This window comes from Raphanus sativus, chromosome 9, assembly GCF_000801105.2.
Source record: "Raphanus sativus cultivar WK10039 chromosome 9, ASM80110v3, whole genome shotgun sequence".
Lineage (NCBI taxonomy): Eukaryota > Viridiplantae > Streptophyta > Magnoliopsida > Brassicales > Brassicaceae > Raphanus > Raphanus sativus.
In genome coordinates this window covers 35,211,011-35,233,856 of record NC_079519.1, presented here as the reverse complement: position 1 = coordinate 35,233,856, position 22,846 = coordinate 35,211,011, and the positions used below count along the sequence as shown (strand labels likewise).

Sequence of the window (22,846 nt, the reverse complement as noted above, 5' to 3'; positions counted from 1 at the left end):
CTGCCAGAGCATCTCTGTTGACACAGACGCCAATCCCAACAATGTTATGTTGTTGCCTTTTTGACAAATCTTTTATGTATTTTTTGCATCTTTTGTTTGATATTTCTTGTCTTTTTACTTCATCAAAGTTTGAGTTTCCAAATTTATCTGAGGAGAACTTATTGTTCAATTATAAGTATTGATTCAAGTCTAGAATCCTTTCGTGTTGTTCGTCTTTTAATTAGGACATTTTGTATCCACTCTATTAAATTTAAAAAAATTTATCGAGGAGTTTTTGGACTATCATTAAAGTTGTAGCTAGTGGTCCAAATAATAGAATGATAGAACTTTAATTAGTTGCAACAAACGTGGAAATGTAAAAGAAACAACCAAGGAAGTCAGGTTCCCACATTTTGGTAACCACATAGACTTCATATATTATTATGCAATAAAGAAAAAATGTGAATGGAGACTTAGTCCAATTATTTGTAATTTAACTTTCATACTCTTGATGGCCTTCCCCCCTACTTGTATTTCCACCGGAGGGTCATTACAAATCAGGGGACACCAAGGAACGAAGAAGGTGCCCATAACACTTGAACGCAATCTCTGTCTCTTCTAAACAATGATTCTTCTCTTCTCTCGTCCACAACTGCCCATGCAAACATAAAATATGCTTAAAATTGTATCATATTATATTTATTTTCTTTCTTTACAGTAATGTTATATTCTATATGTAACATCCCTATCCCGGGCCTAATTTTGTTTTAAGGAGAACGGGCTTCTCTGTGGCCCGATGGACTAAAAACCTAGGTCTCCACCTCTCTCCCTTATAAAAAGGAGCTGCAGCCTCTCCGTTTTGTCTCATCACACACTTGAAGCGAAGCTCTGCAGAGATTCCCGGAGACTGGAAGCCCTAGCCGTCAAGCCTTCTCTCATGCGCCGCCGTCTCTTCTCTTCTCTCTCTCCCTCCGCGATCTCTCTTTTCTCTCTCTCCTCGGCGTCCTCTCTCTTTATCGCCGGCGGGCGATCGGTGGTGGTGGTGGTGGTGTAGCTGATCGGTGGTGGTGACCGGATCTGATCTCGTTTCCCTTGTCTCTTATTCCAGATCCAGATCCATGGCCTAGGTGTGATTTTGTGAGACACTTATAGTACGATTCAGGAGATTCTAGGGTGCGAGTCATGGCTCTTTGGATAGATCTCGTTCCAAGGAATCTGTAGCAGCAAACGGAATCGAGATCGGAGTTGTACAGCAAAAGTTGTAGACGTTGCTTCTTGGCCAAGAATAAGCTTAAGCTGTCGCGATGCAGATACAGTTCCGATCAGTTTCAGCGTATAGACCCAACGGCCGACCTAAACGAAAGCTTACAATCTGGAAATTGGTAAGTAAGTAGTTGATTCTTTTATCTATCATCTCCAACAAGCGGATCGTCATTTAGAGTTATTATCTGAGAATTATGCATGTTTTCGTGAGAGGTGTTGGTGCAGTCTGCGTTCGTGACCAGTCTAGGTGTGAGGCCATTTTGGCTAATCAAATGGTATCCGATCGGAGTAAAATCGGTGTCTATGGACAGAGGACATTTAGTACTACCTTCTGACCGGACGGATTGAGAAGTTAACGAGTTGCTGTTTTAGAGCCGTCAAGATCCATTCTGTGTTTCTCAGATTTCTTCAGAACCCGTGGCAAAGGTGAGGTGTCTTGAACCCATCTTGCTCCCTTGATCTCTATATTGCTTATGTTGGATCTAGGATTGATTAGATCTTGTGTGAAAGTTAGGGTGTTAGTTCATGTTGGAGACTAGGGTACTAGATGGATGATCATGATGCATAAGAACCTTCACACTGTTAAATGGGACTTAATGGACTGCCTTGTGTTGATGTGGAAATTATTGATGTGGATGTTTGTGTGATTGATCTTGTGTCCCATGTGATGAAGAGTGATTCAAAGGTAGGTTGTTAGAGAAAGTAGTTGCATTGTACTAAGTGTTGTGATGGTATCTTGAGCAGTGTATGTATTATAAGTGTTGGTTGCTAAGTGATAATGAATACCATATGAAGTATGGAGTAAGAGTCTAAGTGCATGTGAAATGAGTTATGAAGTTGAGAAGTGTTAAGCGTGTTTATGATTATGAGTCTAAGTGTTAAGTATGAGAAGGTGAAAGTGAAAGTGAAAGTGAAAGTGAAAGTGAAAGTGAAAGTGGAAGTATAAGTATGAGTAAGTGAAAGTGATTGAGAATGAGAATGTGAAAGAGAAGTGTCAATGAACTTGTTGTAGTCCTGTTTGGACCACCGAGAACGGGTGGGCGTCTAGAGTCTAGGAGGTGATGTGACCCGTGGGACAGTAGCCTAACACGAGGTACCCACGGGAAGTAATGTGGATGCCTACCGCGAGATGCGGGATATAAGAAGATGTGGCGCCTAGGATCGAGTCGAGTCAATGCCGAGTCGTGGCATAATTATGGCTATTACGACCGGGTGGCGGACAGAGCCGATGGGCCAACGAGCTGCAACTCGGATAGTCATTTAGGAAGCTGAAGGGGGGACGGTTTACCCGAGAGAAGGGCGCCCCTTTCAGGATAGGCTGGAACGGGTAGAGGGACCCGTAAACGGCTATAGGTCCTTACGTCTAGGTTGATTGGTGTAGAGTCAGTTAGTATGATTGGAGTCTAGTTCTTTGAGTGAAGTGTAGCAGTGACTGAGTCCATTGTGTTGGTTGATCGCTAGGTTGTTAGAAATGGTGTTGTTATGAAATGTATTATGTTGCACTGTTTGATTGTAGTGACTGGTCAGTCCTGGTTCCCGCATAGAGTAGTGTAGAGTGTCTTGCGGGCAAGCTGGACTAGAGCCACTTCACTGAGTAATTCAATTGCTCACCCCTCCCATTCCCATTTTCCCCTGCGCAGGACTGTAAGTAGAAGTAAATGGATACGGGTGGATCGGAATTTCAAAGGAAGCAATGCGTCCGTCGACTCTTGGGACCAGTAACGGACACGGCGGGTTGCCTTAAAGGGTATACGCGTGTCCATAACTCCCTTTCGTTAACTCCGGTCGGACGCCGGGGGACAGGGATGTTACAATTGGTATCAGAGCTGGTTAGCCGTCTCAGTTCTGACCTGAGAGGCGTCTTGAGACCTGTCGTAGAGCGCAACGAGGACGTTGCATTCTTTGAGAGGGGGTAAATTGTAACATCCCGAGTTGTGATATGTGAAAAGGCTTAAGAGAATTGATTTGGCTACCTATGTCACCAAAGTTGACTTACCTTTTCCGGAACACATCCTGAAAGAACTCCAGAGTTAAGCGTGCTTGAGCTGGAGTAGTGGAAGGATGGGTGACCTATCGGGAAGTGATTCGCGATAGCGTGTGAGTGAGGCCAAAGCACGGGGAAAGGTCATGTGGTGATTACAGGGTCAGTAAATAATGATTTCGAGCCTTGGAAAATTAACGACCGACCGTCGGATGGGATGGGGCCCACGGGCCGAGAGAGCGGGCGTGGGTGGCCCATTAGCCGTGGGCGGTCGGGGCGTTACAAGTGGTATCAGAGCGGGGGTTAAGATCCCTTAGTGTTATCCTAAGGGGTCGGCATTTTCAAAGTTTTTCAAAACCTTGTTTTAAAAAAAAAAAAAAAAAAAAAAAAAAAAAAAAAAAAAGTTTGCGAAAGTTTTGATGTTTGAGGAAGTTGTGTGATGTTTTCAAAAACCACCCAATATATCTATGCTTCTATTATGGTTCTTATCGGATCTTTACTTGCATGATGTCTTCGCCAGCCAGTGGTGACCATGGTGACAGCCGTGATCGTAGTGGACCAGAAAAGCCGGGCCAGTTCGACATCCGGACTCCACGCATCGTAGCGGGAAGAGTGGTACCTAGGTGGGGGCCTTCATTGCCGACGTTCGAGCGCCGGACTATGCAGTGTGAATGGGTGGAGGATCTGATGTGTGGGGATATTCGGTATGCTCGAGGCTCTAGACGGTGGTAAGTTCGGGAGCGTTACTAAAGAGTTGGAAGAGGTGACTAACCTGAGGATGGATCTGGTGAAGCGTTGCACCTGGTTGTATCCTTCGCTTGCCCACACTGTGTTTGGAGCAGGAGCAGCAGCAGTAGAGGATGGTCAAGGAGAGCTTATGAGTTTAGAGAATCAGCTGGCTTTGGATTGTGTGATTGACTTGGATGATGATGATGGTTCGAAGGGGGCTCTCTGTGTGGTTCCTTCCCACTGGGATTGTTATTCTTGAATCTGACGATGATGATGAAGATGGTGTTGAGAAGCCTAAGTATCCGTTTCAGTCGAGTCTTGTGCAGCATCGGAAGAGTCAAGGTAATGTGGTGTCGGTGACGCCGCAGTTCATTTTTGAGGAGGTTGTTTGGGGAAGGGAAAGGAGATGTCTTGTGCCATTACTGCATTGGTGAAGGGACAAAGTAGCAGAGGCAACCGCCTTGCTAGAGGAAACGGTATGGTCATTGACGGAGGTGTTTGCGTGGGACAAACGGGGAGAGAAAAGGTCCTTGCCATTGGAAATGGTATGGTCGCCGATAAGGGTGTCTATGTGGGCGTTGAGGATAATGAACGTGGTAATGAGTCTGAAGCAGCAGATGAGGATCTTGGTAATATCTGGAATGAAATGGCCGTGTCGATAGCGTGTGAGTGAGGCCAAAGCACGGGGAAAGGTCATGTGGTGATTGCAGGTCCTTCACCATTACTGCATTGGTGAAGGGACAAAGTAGCAGAGGCAACCGCCTTGCTAGAGGAAACGGTATGGTCATTGACGGAGGTGTTTGCGTGGGACAAACGGGGAGAGAAAAGGTCCTTGCCATTGGAAATGGTATGGTCGCCGATAAGGGTGTCTATGTGGGCGTTGAGGATAATGAACGTGGTAATGAGTCTGAAGCAGCAGATGAGGATCTTGGTAATATCTGGAATGAAATGGCCGTGTCGATAGTGTGTTCCAAGGATGCAGAGACTTCACGCATTGAATCGAAGACCGATGAAGTGGAAGACTGTGAGCACTCCTTCATACTAAAGGACGACGTGGGTTATGTTTGCCGTGTCTGCGGAGTTATTGACAAAAGCATCTTAGACATTATTGATGTGAACTTCAGCAAGCGAGAAAGAGCACGAGGACATATGCTTCTGAATCTCGGGTTAAAAAGTTAGGCGATTCAGAGTTTGAGATTAAGTTATCTGAAGAAAGGCTGATGATAGGTGGATTTTCTACTCATCCAACGCATGCTAGCAAGCCGAAGCCTCATCAAATCGAAGGGGTCCAGTTCCTACTCAGCAACTTAGTAACAGATGAGCCGGGTGGCCGCATCATGGCTCATGCGCCGGGTTATGGAAAAACCTTCATGATCATCCGTTTCATGCAGAGCTTCCTTGCAAAGTATCCTCAGGCTCAGTCACTGTTTGTGCTTCCAAAGGGAATTTTTGTCTACCTGGAAAAGAGAGTTTGTGAGAGGGCAGGTCGAAGACACTCCACTGCTGGACTTCTACAGTGCTAAAGCAGAAAAACCGTGCCCAACCGCTATCCATTTTGGAACCGTGGATAGAGAAGATGAGCATCTTGTTTCTGGGCTACAAGCAGTTTTCAACCATTGCCTTGGCGGCACCAGCACCGACATCACCAATCGAGCCGAGTAAGGATGGTAATAGCGCCCCAGTTAATGTTATGAAACCGCTATCTGGCAAAGGACGAGTGGGTGTCATACGAAGTCGGAATGTTGGCACGGGAGTCTCGACACGTGAGATCGAAGACGATATGGCGGGTGTTCGGAAAAAGGGGTATGCGTGATCGAAGTGGGGGAGAACTAAGAACAAGGCGAAGAAGACCTATGAAAACTCGAAGGCAGTAGTATCGCCTGAAGCGACCTGAGAGTAGTATATGCTGCAGTGAGGTGGTACCAAGGGCTATCAGGGATTGCAGAAACCGTCAGAAGTTTTGGTGCTCCGTGCACCGCTTGAGTAAGGGATGTTAGGAAGTGAGAGTTTCACAGGCGGAATTCGGGGACGAATTCCATTTAAGTGGGGGAGAGTTGTAACATCCCTATCCCGGGCCTAATTTTGTTTTAAGGAGAACGGGCTTCTCTGTGGCCCGATGGACTAAAAACCTAGGTCTCCACCTCTCTCCCTTATAAAAAGGAGCTGCAGCCTCTCCGTTTTGTCTCATCACACACTTGAAGCGAAGCTCTGCAGAGATTCCCGGAGACTGGAAGCCCTAGCCGTCAAGCCTTCTCTCATGCGCCGCCGTCTCTTCTCTTCTCTCTCTCCCTCCGCGATCTCTCTTTTCTCTCTCTCCTCGGCGTCCTCTCTCTTTATCGCCGGCGGGCGATCGGTGGTGGTGGTGGTGGTGTAGCTGATCGGTGGTGGTGACCGGATCTGATCTCGTTTCCCTTGTCTCTTATTCCAGATCCAGATCCATGGCCTAGGTGTGATTTTGTGAGACACTTATAGTACGATTCAGGAGATTCTAGGGTGCGAGTCATGGCTCTTTGGATAGATCTCGTTCCAAGGAATCTGTAGCAGCAAACGGAATCGAGATCGGAGTTGTACAGCAAAAGTTGTAGGCGTTGCTTCTTGGCCAAGAATAAGCTTAAGCTGTCGCGATGCAGATACAGTTCCGATCAGTTTCAGCGTATAGACCCAACGGCCGACCTAAACGAAAGCTTACAATCTGGAAATTGGTAAGTAAGTAGTTGATTCTTTTATCTATCATCTCCAACAAGCGGATCGTCATTTAGAGTTATTATCTGAGAATTATGCATGTTTTCGTGAGAGGTGTTGGTGCAGTCTGCGTTCGTGACCAGTCTAGGTGTGAGGCCATTTTGGCTAATCAAATGGTATCCGATCGGAGTAAAATCGGTGTCTATGGACAGAGGACATTTAGTACTACCTTCTGACCGGACGGATTGAGAAGTTAACGAGTTGCTGTTTTAGAGCCGTCAAGATCCATTCTGTGTTTCTCAGATTTCTTCAGAACCCGTGGCAAAGGTGAGGTGTCTTGAACCCATCTTGCTCCCTTGATCTCTATATTGCTTATGTTGGATCTAGGATTGATTAGATCTTGTGTGAAAGTTAGGGTGTTAGTTCATGTTGGAGACTAGGGTACTAGATGGATGATCATGATGCATAAGAACCTTCACACTGTTAAATGGGACTTAATGGACTGCCTTGTGTTAATGTGGAAATTATTGATGTGGATGTTTGTGTGATTGATCTTGTGTCCCATGTGATGAAGAGTGATTCAAAGGTAGGTTGTTAGAGAAAGTAGTTGCATTGTACTAAGTGTTGTGATGGTATCTTGAGCAGTGTATGTATTATAAGTGTTGGTTGCTAAGTGATAATGAATACCATATGAAGTATGGAGTAAGAGTCTAAGTGCATGTGAAATGAGTTATGAAGTTGAGAAGTGTTAAGCGTGTTTATGATTATGAGTCTAAGTGTTAAGTATGAGAAGGTGAAAGTGAAAGTGAAAGTGAAAGTGAAAGTGAAAGTGAAAGTGGAAGTATAAGTATGAGTAAGTGAAAGTGATTGAGAATGAGAATGTGAAAGAGAAGTGTCAATGAACTTGTTGTAGTCCTGTTTGGACCACCGAGAACGGGTGGGCGTCTAGAGTCTAGGAGGTGATGTGACCCGTGGGACAGTAGCCTAACACGAGGTACCCACGGGAAGTAATGTGGATGCCTACCGCGAGATGCGGGATATAAGAAGATGTGGCGCCTAGGATCGAGTCGAGTCAATGCCGAGTCGTGGCATAATTATGGCTATTACGACCGGGTGGCGGACAGAGCCGATGGGCCAACGAGCTGCAACTCGGATAGTCATTTAGGAAGCTGAAGGGGGGACGGTTTACCCGAGAGAAGGGCGCCCCTTTCAGGATAGGCTGGAACGGGTAGAGGGACCCGTAAACGGCTATAGGTCCTTACGTCTAGGTTGATTGGTGTAGAGTCAGTTAGTATGATTGGAGTCTAGTTCTTTGAGTGAAGTGTAGCAGTGACTGAGTCCATTGTGTTGGTTGATCGCTAGGTTGTTAGAAATGGTGTTGTTATGAAATGTATTATGTTGCACTGTTTGATTGTAGTGACTGGTCAGTCCTGGTTCCCGCATAGAGTAGTGTAGAGTGTCTTGCGGGCAAGCTGGACTAGAGCCACTTCACTGAGTAATTCAATTGCTCACCCCTCCCATTCCCATTTTCCCCTGCGCAGGACTGTAAGTAGAAGTAAATGGATACGGGTGGATCGGAATTTCAAAGGAAGCAATGCGTCCGTCGACTCTTGGGACCAGTAACGGACACGGCGGGTTGCCTTAAAGGGTATACGCGTGTCCATAACTCCCTTTCGTTAACTCCGGTCGGACGCCGGGGGACAGGGATGTTACACTATACCTCAGAGACTTTGTTCAATTCTCCACTCACGTTCTTCAACAATTCGGAAATGTCGCGGTCCCATTTATAGAATTCGAGTTCTTTATTGTCGAGTATCCTCTCAGATACCTGCAAAACTTGTAAACCCTTTTTAAAAGAAGTTCCTAGTTTTTCTCAAAAAAAAAAAAAAAAAAAAGAAGTTCCTAGTGAATATCTAATGGATAGTGTTTCTATTGGACTATTACCTTTGTCCCAATCATTCGACCACCACCAGCGCTATGTCCGAAGTAGATGTTGAAGAAATGACAGATGAATGCTGGTGGATCATTCTCTGCTATATCCTTTAGATACTGAGAATATGTTTTACAGTGAGCCCTTGGCTCAGGAATCTCATAACCTTGTTCCTTGAACCACTCCAAATCCTTGGCCAAATTAGTTGCCCTTTCCAGTCCTGTGTTTTTGAACCCAGCATCTACACCGAAAAGACAGAGATTTTGACAGGGTTACACAAGAAAGAGGACAAACCTTTTGCATACGGGTATATATTTTTAATACATAACCATGACGTACGTTATGAGAAAGCATAAGTTTTTTGAAAAAAATTACTAAATTTTCTGACATTTAATATATATGTAGCATATAATACAAAAGTTTATTAGTGTAAAAATAGTCTATCAACGACTACGATTTTGAAACTCAAGTAACCGTACTTGTTGATAGAATGTTTTCACACTAATAAACTTTTGTATTATATGCTACATATATATATATATATATCATGTCAGAAAATTTAGTTATTCTTTAAAAAAAACTTATGTTAAAAACTCAACATATATGTAGCATATAATACATGTCAGAAAACGATTACTTGAGTTAAAGACTCAAAATATGATTCTAATTAATTTATCATGTTCACTATGACATGAATGATGCATACTTTGTTTTAATTTATTTTGTAACTCTTGAACAAATTCTCTAATAACTTCTTTGAATATATACTATCGACCATATTATATATATTTTTGTAGAAAATATAAGCAATAGTAAATTTAAAAAAACAAACAAAAAAATAATAATCATAAACTAATGAGAATTAACTATATTCTTCAGTTTTTACCTTTTAGCCTTCAGACTACAATATTTAGTTTTACCTACACCAATTATATCTCTATAATGATATTTGAGAATTCATTTTTCTACACGACACACTCACTTTAATTCTTAAAATTGTCAATTAAAATGATAGTTTTAGTAAATTCAAATATTATACACAATGTTGCTATGAAAAAATCTATTTTATTTAATATATTTAAATTAAAATTTTAATTTTAGTTTCTTGTTTCATTATAAAGTTTTCCTAAATAAGATAAACACAAAAAGTAATATACCCATAAAAGTAATATATAAAAATAATATGTATATATATAAACATGATTTCAAAAGATTGTTTAGTAACAAATTTTTAAATAATATAAACTGATTATATATTGATTTGTTGATCGATCATCTCATCCAATTAAATTTTAAAATTTATGATTAACGTTTTCAGCTGGTAGAGTACAATGATCTTCAAAGTAGAGAATACACCTGATTAAACGTCATGGACATCACCAAAAACTCCTAAACCAATCCAAAAGACTTTTTGATGACCAACATAACAAATATGCATCCAATCATATTTTTAATGTTATGACTAATTTGAAAATAATTAGTCAATTCAAAAACTAAAAATAAAATTATGATTGTCAATTGATCAACGCTAAACTTTGCTAAATATATATCAATTGAATTAATATTTTTATAGTTTTCTTCAAATAAAATATAATAAATTACACGGTTACAAAACTAAAACAAGAACCAACATGAAAAATACGCATCCAATCATAATTTTTAATATTATGACTATCTTAAAATTAATAATAAATTTAAAAATAAAACTAAAATTACGATAACTTGTACGCTATAACTTCAAAGCTTTTTTTTTGAAACTTATAACCTAAAACTTGTTGAACAAAAAAAAATAATAATAACCTAAAACTTACTATGGAAGATTACGACTACAAAGGTGTCTCAGAACGCAGAACTATTTTCTTAATTAGGCACAGCATGGACATTCGTGTTTTTGGTTAAGATTCAGATCGAATTCCATCAAATCCGGATCTTTCCGTATCTAAATATCTGGATCCATATAAATATTTATAATTTTTTGGTCAGTTTCAATCAATTTTTAAGGTTCAGATCTAACCACTTAGGCCACTTCCAACTCAAGATTGAAGTAAATTTTTTATGCATTAAACTAGTTTGAAAAAATCAGAAAAGAAACAAAGGAGAGATATCGCATCTGTAAACTTATACTTTAACAATTCCCTCTATATATTACAAAGTCCACTTGTAGTTTAATTATTGGTCAATTTTATTAAAGTTTTATTACTTAATCTAATTACATTAAAGCATTTTATGTTTAATTGCAGGGAACCTCAGTATGGGTAACTGTTGAGGTTGCCCTTAGAACTGCTAGTTACCACAAATTTGTTAGTTATAGCTTCATTCAGTATTGTATATCTGAAATATCTGAACCGTACATAAAAACACGATAAATACATAAATCCCAAAAAGTTAAATACCCAAAATATTAAATATATCTATAAAAGACTTTAAAATAAGAGTAAAAATCAAAATTTTATCTGAAATATACAACCATATAAAAAATTGAACCAAAATCTAAAAATATATGTAGTACCAAAAAATATCCAAAATACCCCAAAATACCTTATATATATATATGTTATTCGGGTATCCAATCAGATCTCAGAGAGAATTTAGACCGAGAACCACATATCTAAATAAAATTACCTAACCGGATGAAATGTATATACCCAAATCCGATCTAAGTCAGTTTTTTAGATAATCAAAGTTTAGGTTTTCAAGTAAAATGTCCATGCCTACTCTTAATCATGTCTGACTTTGACGCTGAAAAAAATTACATCTGAACTAGATCTGATAGAGTGAAACATGTTTTCAAAAACAGCTATAAAACTCGCAATATATCAATTTATAAGAAGGAAACTGATTAGAAAACTCACAAGTTGGGACAGTAGACTCGTGAATAATCCCTTCAAGGGTGTCGAACACAAGTTTATTTTCCACGAGAAACTTCAAGTACCCTTCCACGGTGAACTCCCAGGTTGCTACAGGACTGTCTTGAGGAGCTATGGACTCTCTTTTTCCTTCTTTTGACTGGGTTCTCGGGTGCATTTTCATCGCTACGGACCTCATCTCCTCCACAAACCCCTTCGGTTCTCCTGGGTTCCTTTTTTTATGTATCTCCCCAGCTGCAGCATTCACCACCAAAGTCCGATCTCCGTTTGCTATTTGGACAGCATGGTGTCGACGAGTGGCAATGGTTTGGGGATAGCTAATCCTCGCCGTCCTAGCTTTCAGACCGGCATAGCTCTCGCAGTCGAGTCTTCTACTCGCAGGGAAGCGGGAAGATACACTAAATCTTACTGTAGCCATGAGTTTGAAATATACAAATCAAAGTTGAGATCCAAAATTAGGGGTTGTAGGAGAAAGCCAAAGGAGTTGTTGTATATATGTATTCCTGCATTAAATCTTAAGTTGATATATTATGTAAGTTTTAAGTATAGACTTTATAGATCTAGTCAACCGCTACCTTCGCCACAATAGAAAATATTAGAGAACTGAATCTGATGTATAAAGCTCGTGCGATATCTTGAAAAAATAATGAGCAGGAATGAAAGTTAAAGTTAACTTATAAGACCATGTACAATAGTTTTTTTATGATTTCAAGTTTTTATGATTTCAACACTCTGATTTTCATTTTCCACAATTGACATCATTTTCCCTTTTGTTTTACCTATTAATTCAATACATACAAATTTAATTTCTACAATGATTTTTGTTTTAAAAATTGAATACCCTAATTTACATTCTTATTTAAATAACCTAATAGCTATATATTAATTCAAAAATTGATTGTAACTAAAGTAAATAATCAAAAATGACATAGTCTAAATAAATTTTTATTTTATTTATATTTATATTCCTTACTAAATAGAAATTAAGAAAATTGACATTTTCATTATGTACGCAAATGAAATAAAAAACTCTCTCTATATATAGATCATTAAAATGTTAAATTTTGGTAAAATTTTTATTTTTTTTAAAGTATTTTACTATAGACTAATTTTGTTTAAATTATTGGGTGAAAAAGCTAGATAAAGAATAATAATATAACATATAACATATGTTAAATTGGGGCCCAAATTATTTGTTTTCAACCAGTTGAAAAGATTCAACCCTTGTGAATCTACCGTGATTTTTTTTTAAACTTAACATCTACCTTACATTGATTTTAAAAGTTGAATAATTTATTCAAGACGCCCATTGTTGATAGTTTGAGGTATAAATTAACTAGGTGATTTCCTGGTCTTCGAGCACGGAAATAACCATTTACAATTATTATATTTTGTTTGTTTATAGTTTTTAAGTAATTTTGTAGTTTGTAGATAAATTTTTTTTATTAAATATCTTCATGTTCATATCTTCATTAGATATGTGATTTCAAATATAATATTTTATTATTAAATTATTCATTTTGGTATGTTGAGTTATATGTATTCTGTTAGATTGCTGTCGATTTATTTTAATCAGGTTTAAATTGGTTTATTAGTAGGTTTTTCATTTATCTTTTTATATTTGTAAATATATTTCATAATTTTTTTTACAGTCTGATATATCTTGTTTTGAAAATAGGAAAAATAAAGAGAAAATCAGATATGCATTAATAAAACATAACTTGTAATATTTTGAAAATTCATGCACACATATAAATATATATAAAATAGATAAGTCATACTAATTGGTTGATTTATTTCTGCATATTTTTATTGGTTTCATTATTTATATTTTGGTATATTGGGTTATATCAGTTTTTTTAAATGAATTATAATATTTTGGTTATAATTACACTAAAATAAAATAATTTTGTTAATTAGATTTTTTTTTCCTTAGGTTTATTTATGCATTATTTTAAATATGTTTCTTGATAAAATATATGTCTATATTTTGAAAACTGATAGATATATCTGTTTTTATTTGTGTTTTTATAAAAATATGAAGAAAAATAAAAATAAATTATTTTATATATAACATATCTTTTTATATTTTACAAATATTTACTTGCATTTTATGTGCTAATATAAAAAGGAAATTTAAATTTTTATTTTTTTCATAATGAAATTTAAGTTAAAAATAAAATTAAAATTTTATTAAAACGTAAAATGAAATAATTATAAATAATGGTATGCAGGTATAAATTTTTAGTTCATTGAGGTTATCTATGTAATTAATTTTTGTGAAAATCTCTATAATCTTTTTTATATTAATCATTTTCTTATTAATGATTTGATAAAAATCTTAATAAAATATTATTATTTTATTGAGAAGTATTTCTAAATTATTTAAATTTTTCAATTTTTTGTGAAGTTGTGTTTTATATGCATAAGCAAATAGTTTTTTTTTAATTTCTAGATATTTTTATGTTTTTTGAGAAAAGATAAAAGGTAATAAAATTTAAAATCATTTTCATATAAAATCTATATTTTTATGTTTTTATAAATATTCCTTTATTATTTATTCGCTTTTTAAGAAGCAAAAAATAATTTAAAATTAAATTTTATCAAGCAAAAAAGAAAAAAAATAACTTGTTATAAATGGCAATTTATATATAATATTTTGTTTTATTAACGGTAGCAAAGTAATTAACTGTTATAAGTATCAACTTGACCACGACACATTGAAAAATGACTTCTCAAATAATATTATAGAGATAGTAAGCATGACTAGTTGAAACACAGCGGTTACGGGTGCGGTTGCAGGAATTTACAAATGTGGTGGTTGTGGTTTCAGCGTTTTTAACTGATTTGTACGACCAATACAACATTTAGAAATTTGTGCGTTTGTAGAATATTTATGAATAATTGATTAGGAGATATTACAGCGATTTAATAATAAATTAGCAATATTAACATATTATAAAAATATACTACTGTGATAAAATATAATAATTATTAATACAATATAATTAATAATAATATTTTGTTATTTTTTTAATTCTTTAATTAGTTGAAAGTTATCATTTTAATAAATTTTGTATTGAAGATATATATTAAAAAAAAATTAAATAATATTTTGTTTTGTTTATATATGTGCATATCTTTATATATGTATGTATATTATTTTAAAAAAACTTATTAAGAATAGTCTTAGCTTAAAGTTTTTATAAAAAAATATGATTTTTTGTGTATTTAAATAAAAATAAAAAATTTATTTTTGGTATTTCCATTTTAAGTTTTTTATTTAAAATTTTAAAATTGTTAAAAAATAATTTTATATTTATTTTAAAACTATCTTTTGATTTTAAGAGGTTTAAAGCGGTTTGAAACAATTTGTAACATTTTTGTGATTGTTTCAAAATACCAAAAATCACTACGAACCATAAAAGCTGTTTTTACAGGTTGGTAATGGAGAAACCAGTTAGACTCTTGTCTTTGTAATCTTGTTCTTTCTTTGTCTTAAGTTATTTTAGTTACTTAGAACCTGAAAGGTGTAATTACAACCGTTGCGGATACGGTTCCAGGGTGATTGCAGTTTTAGGCATTTTAAAAAATTTGTACGATTGATACAATAATTAAAAATTGATGTGTTTCCGAGATATTTATAACTGATTAACTACCAAACTTAGTAGTGGTTAAGTACTAAACTAACAATATTTACATTTTATATAACTAAAATTAATTAAAAGTATAATATTATAATAATATAATAAATAAAAATTATATTTATAAAATTAAACTACTGATTATATATATATATATATATATATAGAAAAAAAATTTGATTTTTTTTATAATACAAATAATATATATATGTAAACTAAAAGATTTTCAAAACAAATAAAACGAAAAATATACTTATCTTTTAAAGAAGGATTAGAATCTAATAAGACTTTAATCAAAGCTGAAAGTTCAGGACAAATTTATGAAGCAAATTCAGATTCACACATAGCGAATCAAAACGAGAAACAGGATTTATTCTTGACTTAACACGTGGAATTAAAATGAGAAAAGGAGCCAACTTGTGTTGTAACCAGTTACTTATCGTTCAAGCAAACCAGAACCCTTCAATCTCTCCACCATCAATCCATCGATTCGAGCTGCCATCTCCGGAGTCAGATAGTTCCGCCAATCTCCGATCTCACCCTTCCTGAAAAACGCACTATTCGCAAAACTAGAAGGACGGATCTCCATTTTTTTTCTCCCCTTTGTTGGATTCAAGATTCTTCAACGTCTCGAAACTGCAAAGATCCACAACTTTCTCAACAACCCTTTCCTCCTCTTCCTCAGCTGTGAATCCACAACCCATAAACTCAGCAAGTCTCCTCACATAGGGCAAAGGATCAGCTCTCATCTTCTCATACTTGAGGAACAAGATCTGGTCTGGATTCTCTTGGTGAGCTTTCCAGTACGACAAGACATGATCAAGATACGGACCGTTGCTCGATAGACCTCGACAGAACATGTCAAAACACTCCTCGAGACTGTCGAGCGGGCCATCGTCTGTCTTTTGCTTTTGGTAGAAAGCAAACAGGGAGATGAAAGTGTCTTTAAGGTCTCTCCAAATGTAAACCATCTTACAACCAGATCTCGAAACCGACTCGGGTAATAACCCGTAAGGCAGATGAGTGGCGAACAGAGCGTGAGGGAAGAAAGCGAATTCGATCTCGATGTAAGGAACGAGCTCGTGAGGGTTACGTTTTAAGAGAGGGTTCGTGGAATCGTCGAAGCGAGATCGATTGGTGATGGCAAACGTGAGGGCTTTGAGCCAAGTGGTACCCGTCTTTGGGTAGCTACAGAGGAGTAAGTCACTAGGTCGTGCTTGGAAGAACTCTTGCGCGTACATGCAGCCTTCGACGCGAGGCGGCATCAGCCAGTGACCACCGTACTCGATGAATGGATGTTTTGGTCTCCAGCCTTTCTTTTTTTTTTCCCTTTTTTTGGGCAACACTCATATATTAAAAAGCGAAATGGATCATGGGCCGAAAACGAGGGCCCAAGATCAAGGTTCAGAGTACATGCGAAATCGACAAAGCCCGTTTCGCCAACGAATCAGCTCTACGGTTTTCCGATCGAGGAACAAAAACGAAAGAGATAGAGATAAACACAGAGGCGATTTGCATGATATCAGTGACGATACCGAAGATCTCCTTGATCTGGTGTTTATTTTTGATCGCTCTAATGAGCTTCTGACAGTTGGAGCAGACTCTGAGTTCCGTGATGTTGAGTTCTGCCGCTGCTATGAGGCCCGATCGAAGCGCCAGCGCTTCAGCCATCAGAGGAGAAGAGACGTTGTCGACGATTGCGGATCCCTCACGAAGACTCGCTTCTGGCGAGTACGAGATTATCCAAGCGCTTCCTGCTTTCTTTGTAGTTGCGTCCCAGGAGGCGTCTGTATAGCATGTCGGGGTAGGGGTCTCCAGCCTTTCTCGTGAGGAAAGGTGGCGATGAGTTCTTGGTACCGTTTTTGATTCTTCTTGAATTCTGTTGACTCTGTCCCGTTCTCGTCCTGGTTCGGTAAGGTAGTGTCGGTTACGGTTAATGAACCCATTGGTGATGATTTTTAGGAGAGTTTCTGGAGAGAAGCTGGAGAAGAGGCAATTGGTAGGGATGAAAGTGAAGATGGTGATGACGGTGTTGATTATAGCTTTGGTCTATATGTATAATTAGATCTGCACCAGACATAGACACATGACACACAATAAATAACTGATCTCACATTCTCACCTAACATATTGTATATGTATCCCAACGAATCTCCATTTTCATATATTTTTATTTTGGAAACAGAAAAATGCACAGCTAATCTCACACCTAACATACTGTATATACGTATCTCAAACGAATCTCCGTTTTTATATATTTTATTTACTAAAAATAAACTATACATTTTTCAGTGATTTTTATATTCTCATCGTTGTTCACGAGCTACATATAAAATATTAAATTTTGAGAAGGCTCAATACAACACTTCAATGAGAAGGGAAAAAGCAATATCAGCAAGACAAACACAAGAAACCAAGCATATCCATTTTTTTTTTGTCACCTAACGGATTCATTGAAAATAAAGAAAAAGGAATTAGGCTCAAAGTTGGCCCAAATCCGTAGGTCCATTATACAGAAGAAGAAACGCGAAGAGCCCTTTTGGCTTCCTCATCGGCCTAAGTGTTTTCCGATCGAGGAATCAAAGAGAAAGATATGGATGCGAATTCAGAGGAGAAAAAAACATATCAGCAGCAACAGTAATAGTAAATGCTTCAGCAAAAAAGAGAGAGAGAAAAACATATCAGCAAGCCCTAAACACACGGAGATGAACTACAAAAGCCAATAAGCCATTGGCATTGTTTTACAGTCTTTAGTTAAGATGAAGTACGAATGGCATTGTTAAAGGATCTGCAAAAGAGTGTGGTTCTTAAAGGCAAATGATTAAGCTTTTGAACTATATAGCCAATAATTTAACTGGAATTATGGAGTAAAAATAATAGAACTTATATAATTATGGAATAAAAATATTAGACATGCTAAAAACGTAATCTGAATTTTAAAGAGAATGAATTGAGCTTTAACATCTTCATATGAAACCAATAGTGAACATTTTGAAACTTTTCCATGTCAAATTCTGAAACTACTAGAAAGCATAGGGTGTCAAAGCAATATCTAATAACTATGGATGACGAACAAAGTCAGCTTTTCATTGAGCATCAAATCAAAACATACATACATATTGAATGAAAAAGCTGGTCCGGCTCATTCTATTTTTTAAAAATGCTCGAAATCTGATTCTAATAAAAGTTAGTTCTGCTTAGTCATCATATGGAAGGTCAAATTAAAACACAGAGAAAAAGATTTGCTTACTGTAATGGCAGTAAGCTGTAAGAATTTGGAGACAACGATTGTACGAAATATATATATGTTTAGAGTTTCAGATTTGGACTATAATATTGGGGGTTTAGAGTTATGATTTGGCATATGTAAAGTTTATGTTTAGAGTTTAGGATTTGGAGTATAAGACAATTTCCATCGGGGCCTTTAATGAGGTTAATAGCCAAGCCTCTTACCCAATTTGTATTAAAAAAAGTAATAAAAATAAATGGGTTGGTAAGATGTGCCTCTTAAATAATGATCTGAAGAGGTGAGTCCTAAATGACGTGGCACCTCAAAACACGTCGTTTTGCTGTTGTGCGGAGAAGGAGACGAAACCTTCTTCCCCCATATCTCTTCGATCTCCCCAGGTCCTTCCTTTTTGCTTTCCACCTGAAAACTCAATCTCGCCGGCCATTTGGATCCTCAAAATTCTCCGATCCGATCTCGCTCCATCTCTCTTCAGATCTTAAACCCTAAAAATCGACCACTCATGGCGATTAGGGTTACCTTCACATACTCCAGCTACGTCGCCCAGAACATCGCTTCCTCCGCTGCGGCTAGCGTCGTCGGCAGCACCGGAGACGTCCGATCATGCTTCAATTACTATCTCCCAGGATCTTCAACCACGATGCTTCGATTACTGTCTTCCAGGATCTTCAACCACCATCACTAGGGAGCTGCTCGAGGAAGGAAGGAAGAGCCCGCTCGTGTCTGGGATGATCCCGTCATGAAGCTAACCGGAGCTCACTTTTCAATAATCATAATTTTATTTTTCATAATTTCTTAAGAACTTTATTTTGGATTTCACCAATGGACATACAAAAACTTGAAACTCCTTAGCTTTTTAAAATTAATTTGATTAATTCTGGAAAAATGCTTAGAACCCCACTTGAAGACTCCATTGCTCTAATATGTGGGGTTAAATTTACGATTTGAAGTTAGATTTTGAAAAATAAATAAATTTTGATTTTAAATTTAAGATTTGTTGTTAAATTATTAAAAAGAATAGAGTTTCAAAGTTTTTGGTTAAGGTTTAGAATTTAAAATCATATTAAAGGTTTATGGTGTCAAATAGTTACAAAAAAAAATTGTGAGATTTCGTGACTAAATTATGACAAAGGTATATTTTAAGAATAGTCACATTGTAGATCAGCCACGATTTTATTCACATTTTATTTTGTGGCAATTTTGTTATACGGAATATTTTTGGAAAAATTGTGAATATTTTAGCCAACACTTTTGTAGCAAATTTGTAGCTTTTGCCACAATTTGAATTTACACATAAATTACTACGTCTTTTTTTTTGTTTCATGGCCCATAAAAATTGTGTGGCTATCTCATAGCTATAATTGAGATTTATGCTAGTGAGATATGATTTACACCCGGCAAGACTATCTGGAGTAAGATTTCAATCATGATTTAGATAAGGTTATCCTCTAAAAAACAACCGTCAAAAACTATTGAGTGGAGGATAAAATGGTTGAAAAATCTTTAAAAGTGCTACAGAATAAAATATAAACATATAAAATGTCATGAACTATGGTAAAACTGTAAAAATGATGACACCAGAAATAACTACTCAAAAGACATATTGGCTACATCTCAGATCAAAAGGGATTGGTGAAAGTCTCACCATTAAGCATATCAAACTCTATGCAATAAATGTCGACGTTGAATTTGTAACATCCCGAGTTGTGATATGTGAAAAGGCTTAAGAGAATTGATTTGGCTATCTATGTTACCAAAATTGACTTACCTTTTCCGTCACACATTCGTTTAGAACTCCAGAGTTAAGCGTACTTGGGCTGGAGTAGTGAAAGGATGAGTGACCTATCGGAAAGTGATTCGCGATACCGTGCGAGTGAGGCCAAAACACGGGGAAAGGTCGGGTGGTGATTGCAGGAACAGTAGACAATGATTTCGAGCTTTGGAAAATTAACGACCGACCGTCGGATGGGATGGGGCCCACGGGCCGAGAGAGCGGGCGTGGGTGGCCCATTAGCCGTGGGCGGGTCGGGGCGTTACAAGTGGTATCAGAGCTGGTTAGCCGTCTCAGTTCTGACCTGAGAGGCGTCTTGAGACCTGTCGTGGAGCGCAACGAGGGCGTTGCGTTCTTTGAGAGGGGGTGAATTGTAACATCCCGAGTTGTGATATGTGAAAAGGCTTAAGAGAATTGATTTGGCTACCTATGTCACCAAAGTTGACTTACCTTTTCCATCACACATTCGTTTAGAACTCCAGAGTTAAGCGTGCTTGGGCTGGAGTAGTGAAAGAATGGGTGACCTATCGGGAAGTGATTCGCGATACCGTGCGAGTGAGGCCAAAACACGGAGAAAGGTCGGGTGGTGATTGCAGGGACAGTAGACAATGATTTCGAGCCTTGGAAAATTAACGACCGACCGTCGGATGGGATGGGACCCACGGGCCGAGAGAGCGGGCGTGGGTGGTCCATTAGCCGTGGGCGGGTCGGGGCGTTACAGAATTATTATGCATCGATCAACGGGGAGCTTCCGTAAGGAATCCAAACTCCATCCAAGAAATTTCAACGTTGAAATTTTGTGTGGTGAAGAGAAGTGTCAATGTGGCTTCATCTCTGCCTTTCCACCTTTGCCAAAACTTATACAAGACCAGAACCGTCGAGTATTTTTTTGGTTTCATGTAGATCAGTTTCTCTTTAGTGTTTGATACTCCAATTGTTTCAGTTTATATGTTTAAAGTTTTCCATGCAAATTGAATAAAAGGTTAACTATTCATTTTTATCCGTATTTAACTATTTAACGACTATTGAAATTCAATGATATTATGAAAAAAGTTAGTTGCCTGTTATGAGTTGCCTGTTATGAGGTAGTTGCCTGTTATGACTTGACAGCAGTGACGAAAAGTCTTTGACGGAAGCTTCTAGACGAGTGGTTGATCGGGTACGTTGTGTTGTGTCGGCAGCAAAGACAAAAGTATTTCACGGAAGCTAATGGTCGACTGGTTGAAAACCCTTGCTCCATGATACGTAATCACACAAATTGTAACGCTTCAATATAAAACCCAATCTTAGTGGTCCAAACACAGAAACAATACGATCCTCTACCCTCTCTATATATCTCCAATGGAGTCAGCAACCTTAACCGAGACAAAGTCACCGAACCTCGACCTGACCGTGATAGAGGCATCAACAGAGTTTGGGAAGAATCGGAAACGGTACCAAGACCTCATCGCCACGTTTCCTCACGAGAAAGGCTGGAGACCTAAAGCTCCCTTGGTTGAATACGGTGGCCACTGGTTTATACAGCCTCTCCTTGAAGGCTGCCTTCACGCGCAAGAGTTCTTCCAAGCGCGACCCATTGACTTCCTCGTCTGTAGCTACCCAAAGACAGGAACCACTTGGCTCAAAGCTCTCACTTCCGCCATCGCCAACAGATCTCGCTTCGACGATTCCTCAAACCCTCTCCTGAAACGTAACCCTCACGAGCTTGTTCCCTTCATCGAGATCGAATTCGCTTTCTTTCCTCAACTTGATGTTCTCAAAGACGAAGGGAACACTCTCTTTTCGACTCACATGCCGCACGGGTTACTACCCGAATCGGTTTCGAAATCGGGTTGTAAGATGGTTTACATATGGAGAGACCCAAAGGACACTTTCATCTCCATGTGGACTTTCTTCCAAAAGCAAAGGGTAGACAATGGCCCTCTCAACAGTCTTGAGGAGTCTTTTGATATGTTCTGTAGAGGTCTTTCCGGCTATGGTCCTTATCTGGATCATGTCTTGTCGTACTGGAAAGCTTACCAAGAAAATCCAGATCAGATCTTGTTCCTCAAGTATGAGACGATGAGAGCTGATCCTTTGCCGTATGTGAAGAAATTAGCTGAGTTTATGGGTTATGGATTCTCAGCTAAGGAAGAGAAGGAAGGGGTTGTTGAGAAAGTTGTGGATCTTTGCAGCTTCGAGACGTTGAAGAATCTTGAACCCAACACAGGGGAGAAAGACAGAGAGGACCGTCCTTGTCTTTATGTGACTAGTGCCTACTTCAGGAAGGGAAATGTAGGAGATTGGCAGAACTACCTGACTCCGGAGATGGTAGCTCGAATTGATGGATTGATGGAAGAGAAATTCAAGGGCACCGGTTTGCTTGAACATGGTAAGTAACCGGTTCTTGGTTCGAGCGATGATGGATCCTTTATATGCTTGTGTTTACAGCAGAAGTTGGTTTCTTTTTCTCATTGGTATGCATTAAGTTAATAATAAGTATTGTAACTAGGAAAAATAATTTTGTTTGTGTAGCCAATCGTCTTTGGCTACATATGCATCAAGTTAAGATAAGTATTGTATCTAGGAAAAAGAATTTGCGTCCTTAGCCAATCATCTTTGGCTGATGTGTGCAAAGTCTTGATCTACTGCTGCAACCTTGTATTTCAAACTCGTATCTATTTATGCAGATAATAAAGCTATGCGATTATACCAAAATTTCAGACATGTCTCAAGTCAAGCAATTAGTATCAGACATCAAAGATGATACAATA

General features: G+C 37.9%; 2 protein-coding genes, 1 long non-coding RNA gene and 1 pseudogene across 3 annotated transcripts; 2 read left to right on the top strand and 2 right to left on the bottom strand.

Annotated features, from left to right (window-relative positions):
• Positions 1-49: 49 nt before the first annotated feature.
• LOC108825379 (heme oxygenase 4, chloroplastic-like) lies at positions 50-11,954 on the bottom strand. Its single transcript, XM_056994457.1, has 4 exons — positions 11,417-11,954; positions 8,579-8,805; positions 8,355-8,462; positions 50-631 (listed from the first exon to the last, which is right to left on the bottom strand). Exons 1-4 carry the CDS (start codon positions 11,847-11,849, stop codon positions 530-532), a joined length of 870 nt encoding a protein of 289 aa, XP_056850437.1. The 5' UTR covers positions 11,850-11,954; the 3' UTR covers positions 50-529.
• Positions 11,955-15,344: 3,390 nt separating this feature from the next.
• On the bottom strand, positions 15,345-17,041 carry LOC108826059 (cytosolic sulfotransferase 18-like; annotated as a pseudogene).
• Positions 16,477-17,370, top strand: LOC130499712 (uncharacterized). Its single transcript, XR_008938602.1, has 2 exons — positions 16,477-16,928; positions 17,038-17,370. It is a non-coding gene; the product is annotated as an uncharacterized LOC130499712 (long non-coding RNA).
• Positions 17,371-21,223: 3,853 nt separating this feature from the next.
• On the top strand, positions 21,224-22,790 carry LOC108823890 (cytosolic sulfotransferase 18). Its single transcript, XM_018597190.2, has one exon. The coding sequence runs from the start codon at positions 21,435-21,437 to the stop codon at positions 22,470-22,472; it is 1,038 nt and encodes a 345-aa protein (XP_018452692.2). The 5' UTR covers positions 21,224-21,434; the 3' UTR covers positions 22,473-22,790.
• Positions 22,791-22,846: the final 56 nt, after the last annotated feature.

What these genes read in the sequence shown, in the direction of transcription:
- LOC108825379 (XM_056994457.1), bottom strand. Translation starts at nt 11,849, where the DNA reads ATGGCTACAGTAAGATTTAGTGTATCTTCCCGCTTCCCTGCGAGTAGA. An exon ending in CGAGTCTACTGTCCCAACTT is followed by an intron (nt 8,806 to 11,416) that starts GTGAGTTTTCTA and finishes TTTTCGGTGTAG; the next exon opens with ATGCTGGGTTCAAAAACACA. An exon ending in GTCGAATGATTGGGACAAAG is followed by an intron (nt 8,463 to 8,578) that starts GTAATAGTCCAA and finishes CAAGTTTTGCAG; the next exon opens with GTATCTGAGAGGATACTCGA.
- LOC108823890 (XM_018597190.2), top strand. Translation starts at nt 21,435, where the DNA reads ATGGAGTCAGCAACCTTAACCGAGACAAAGTCACCGAACCTCGACCTG.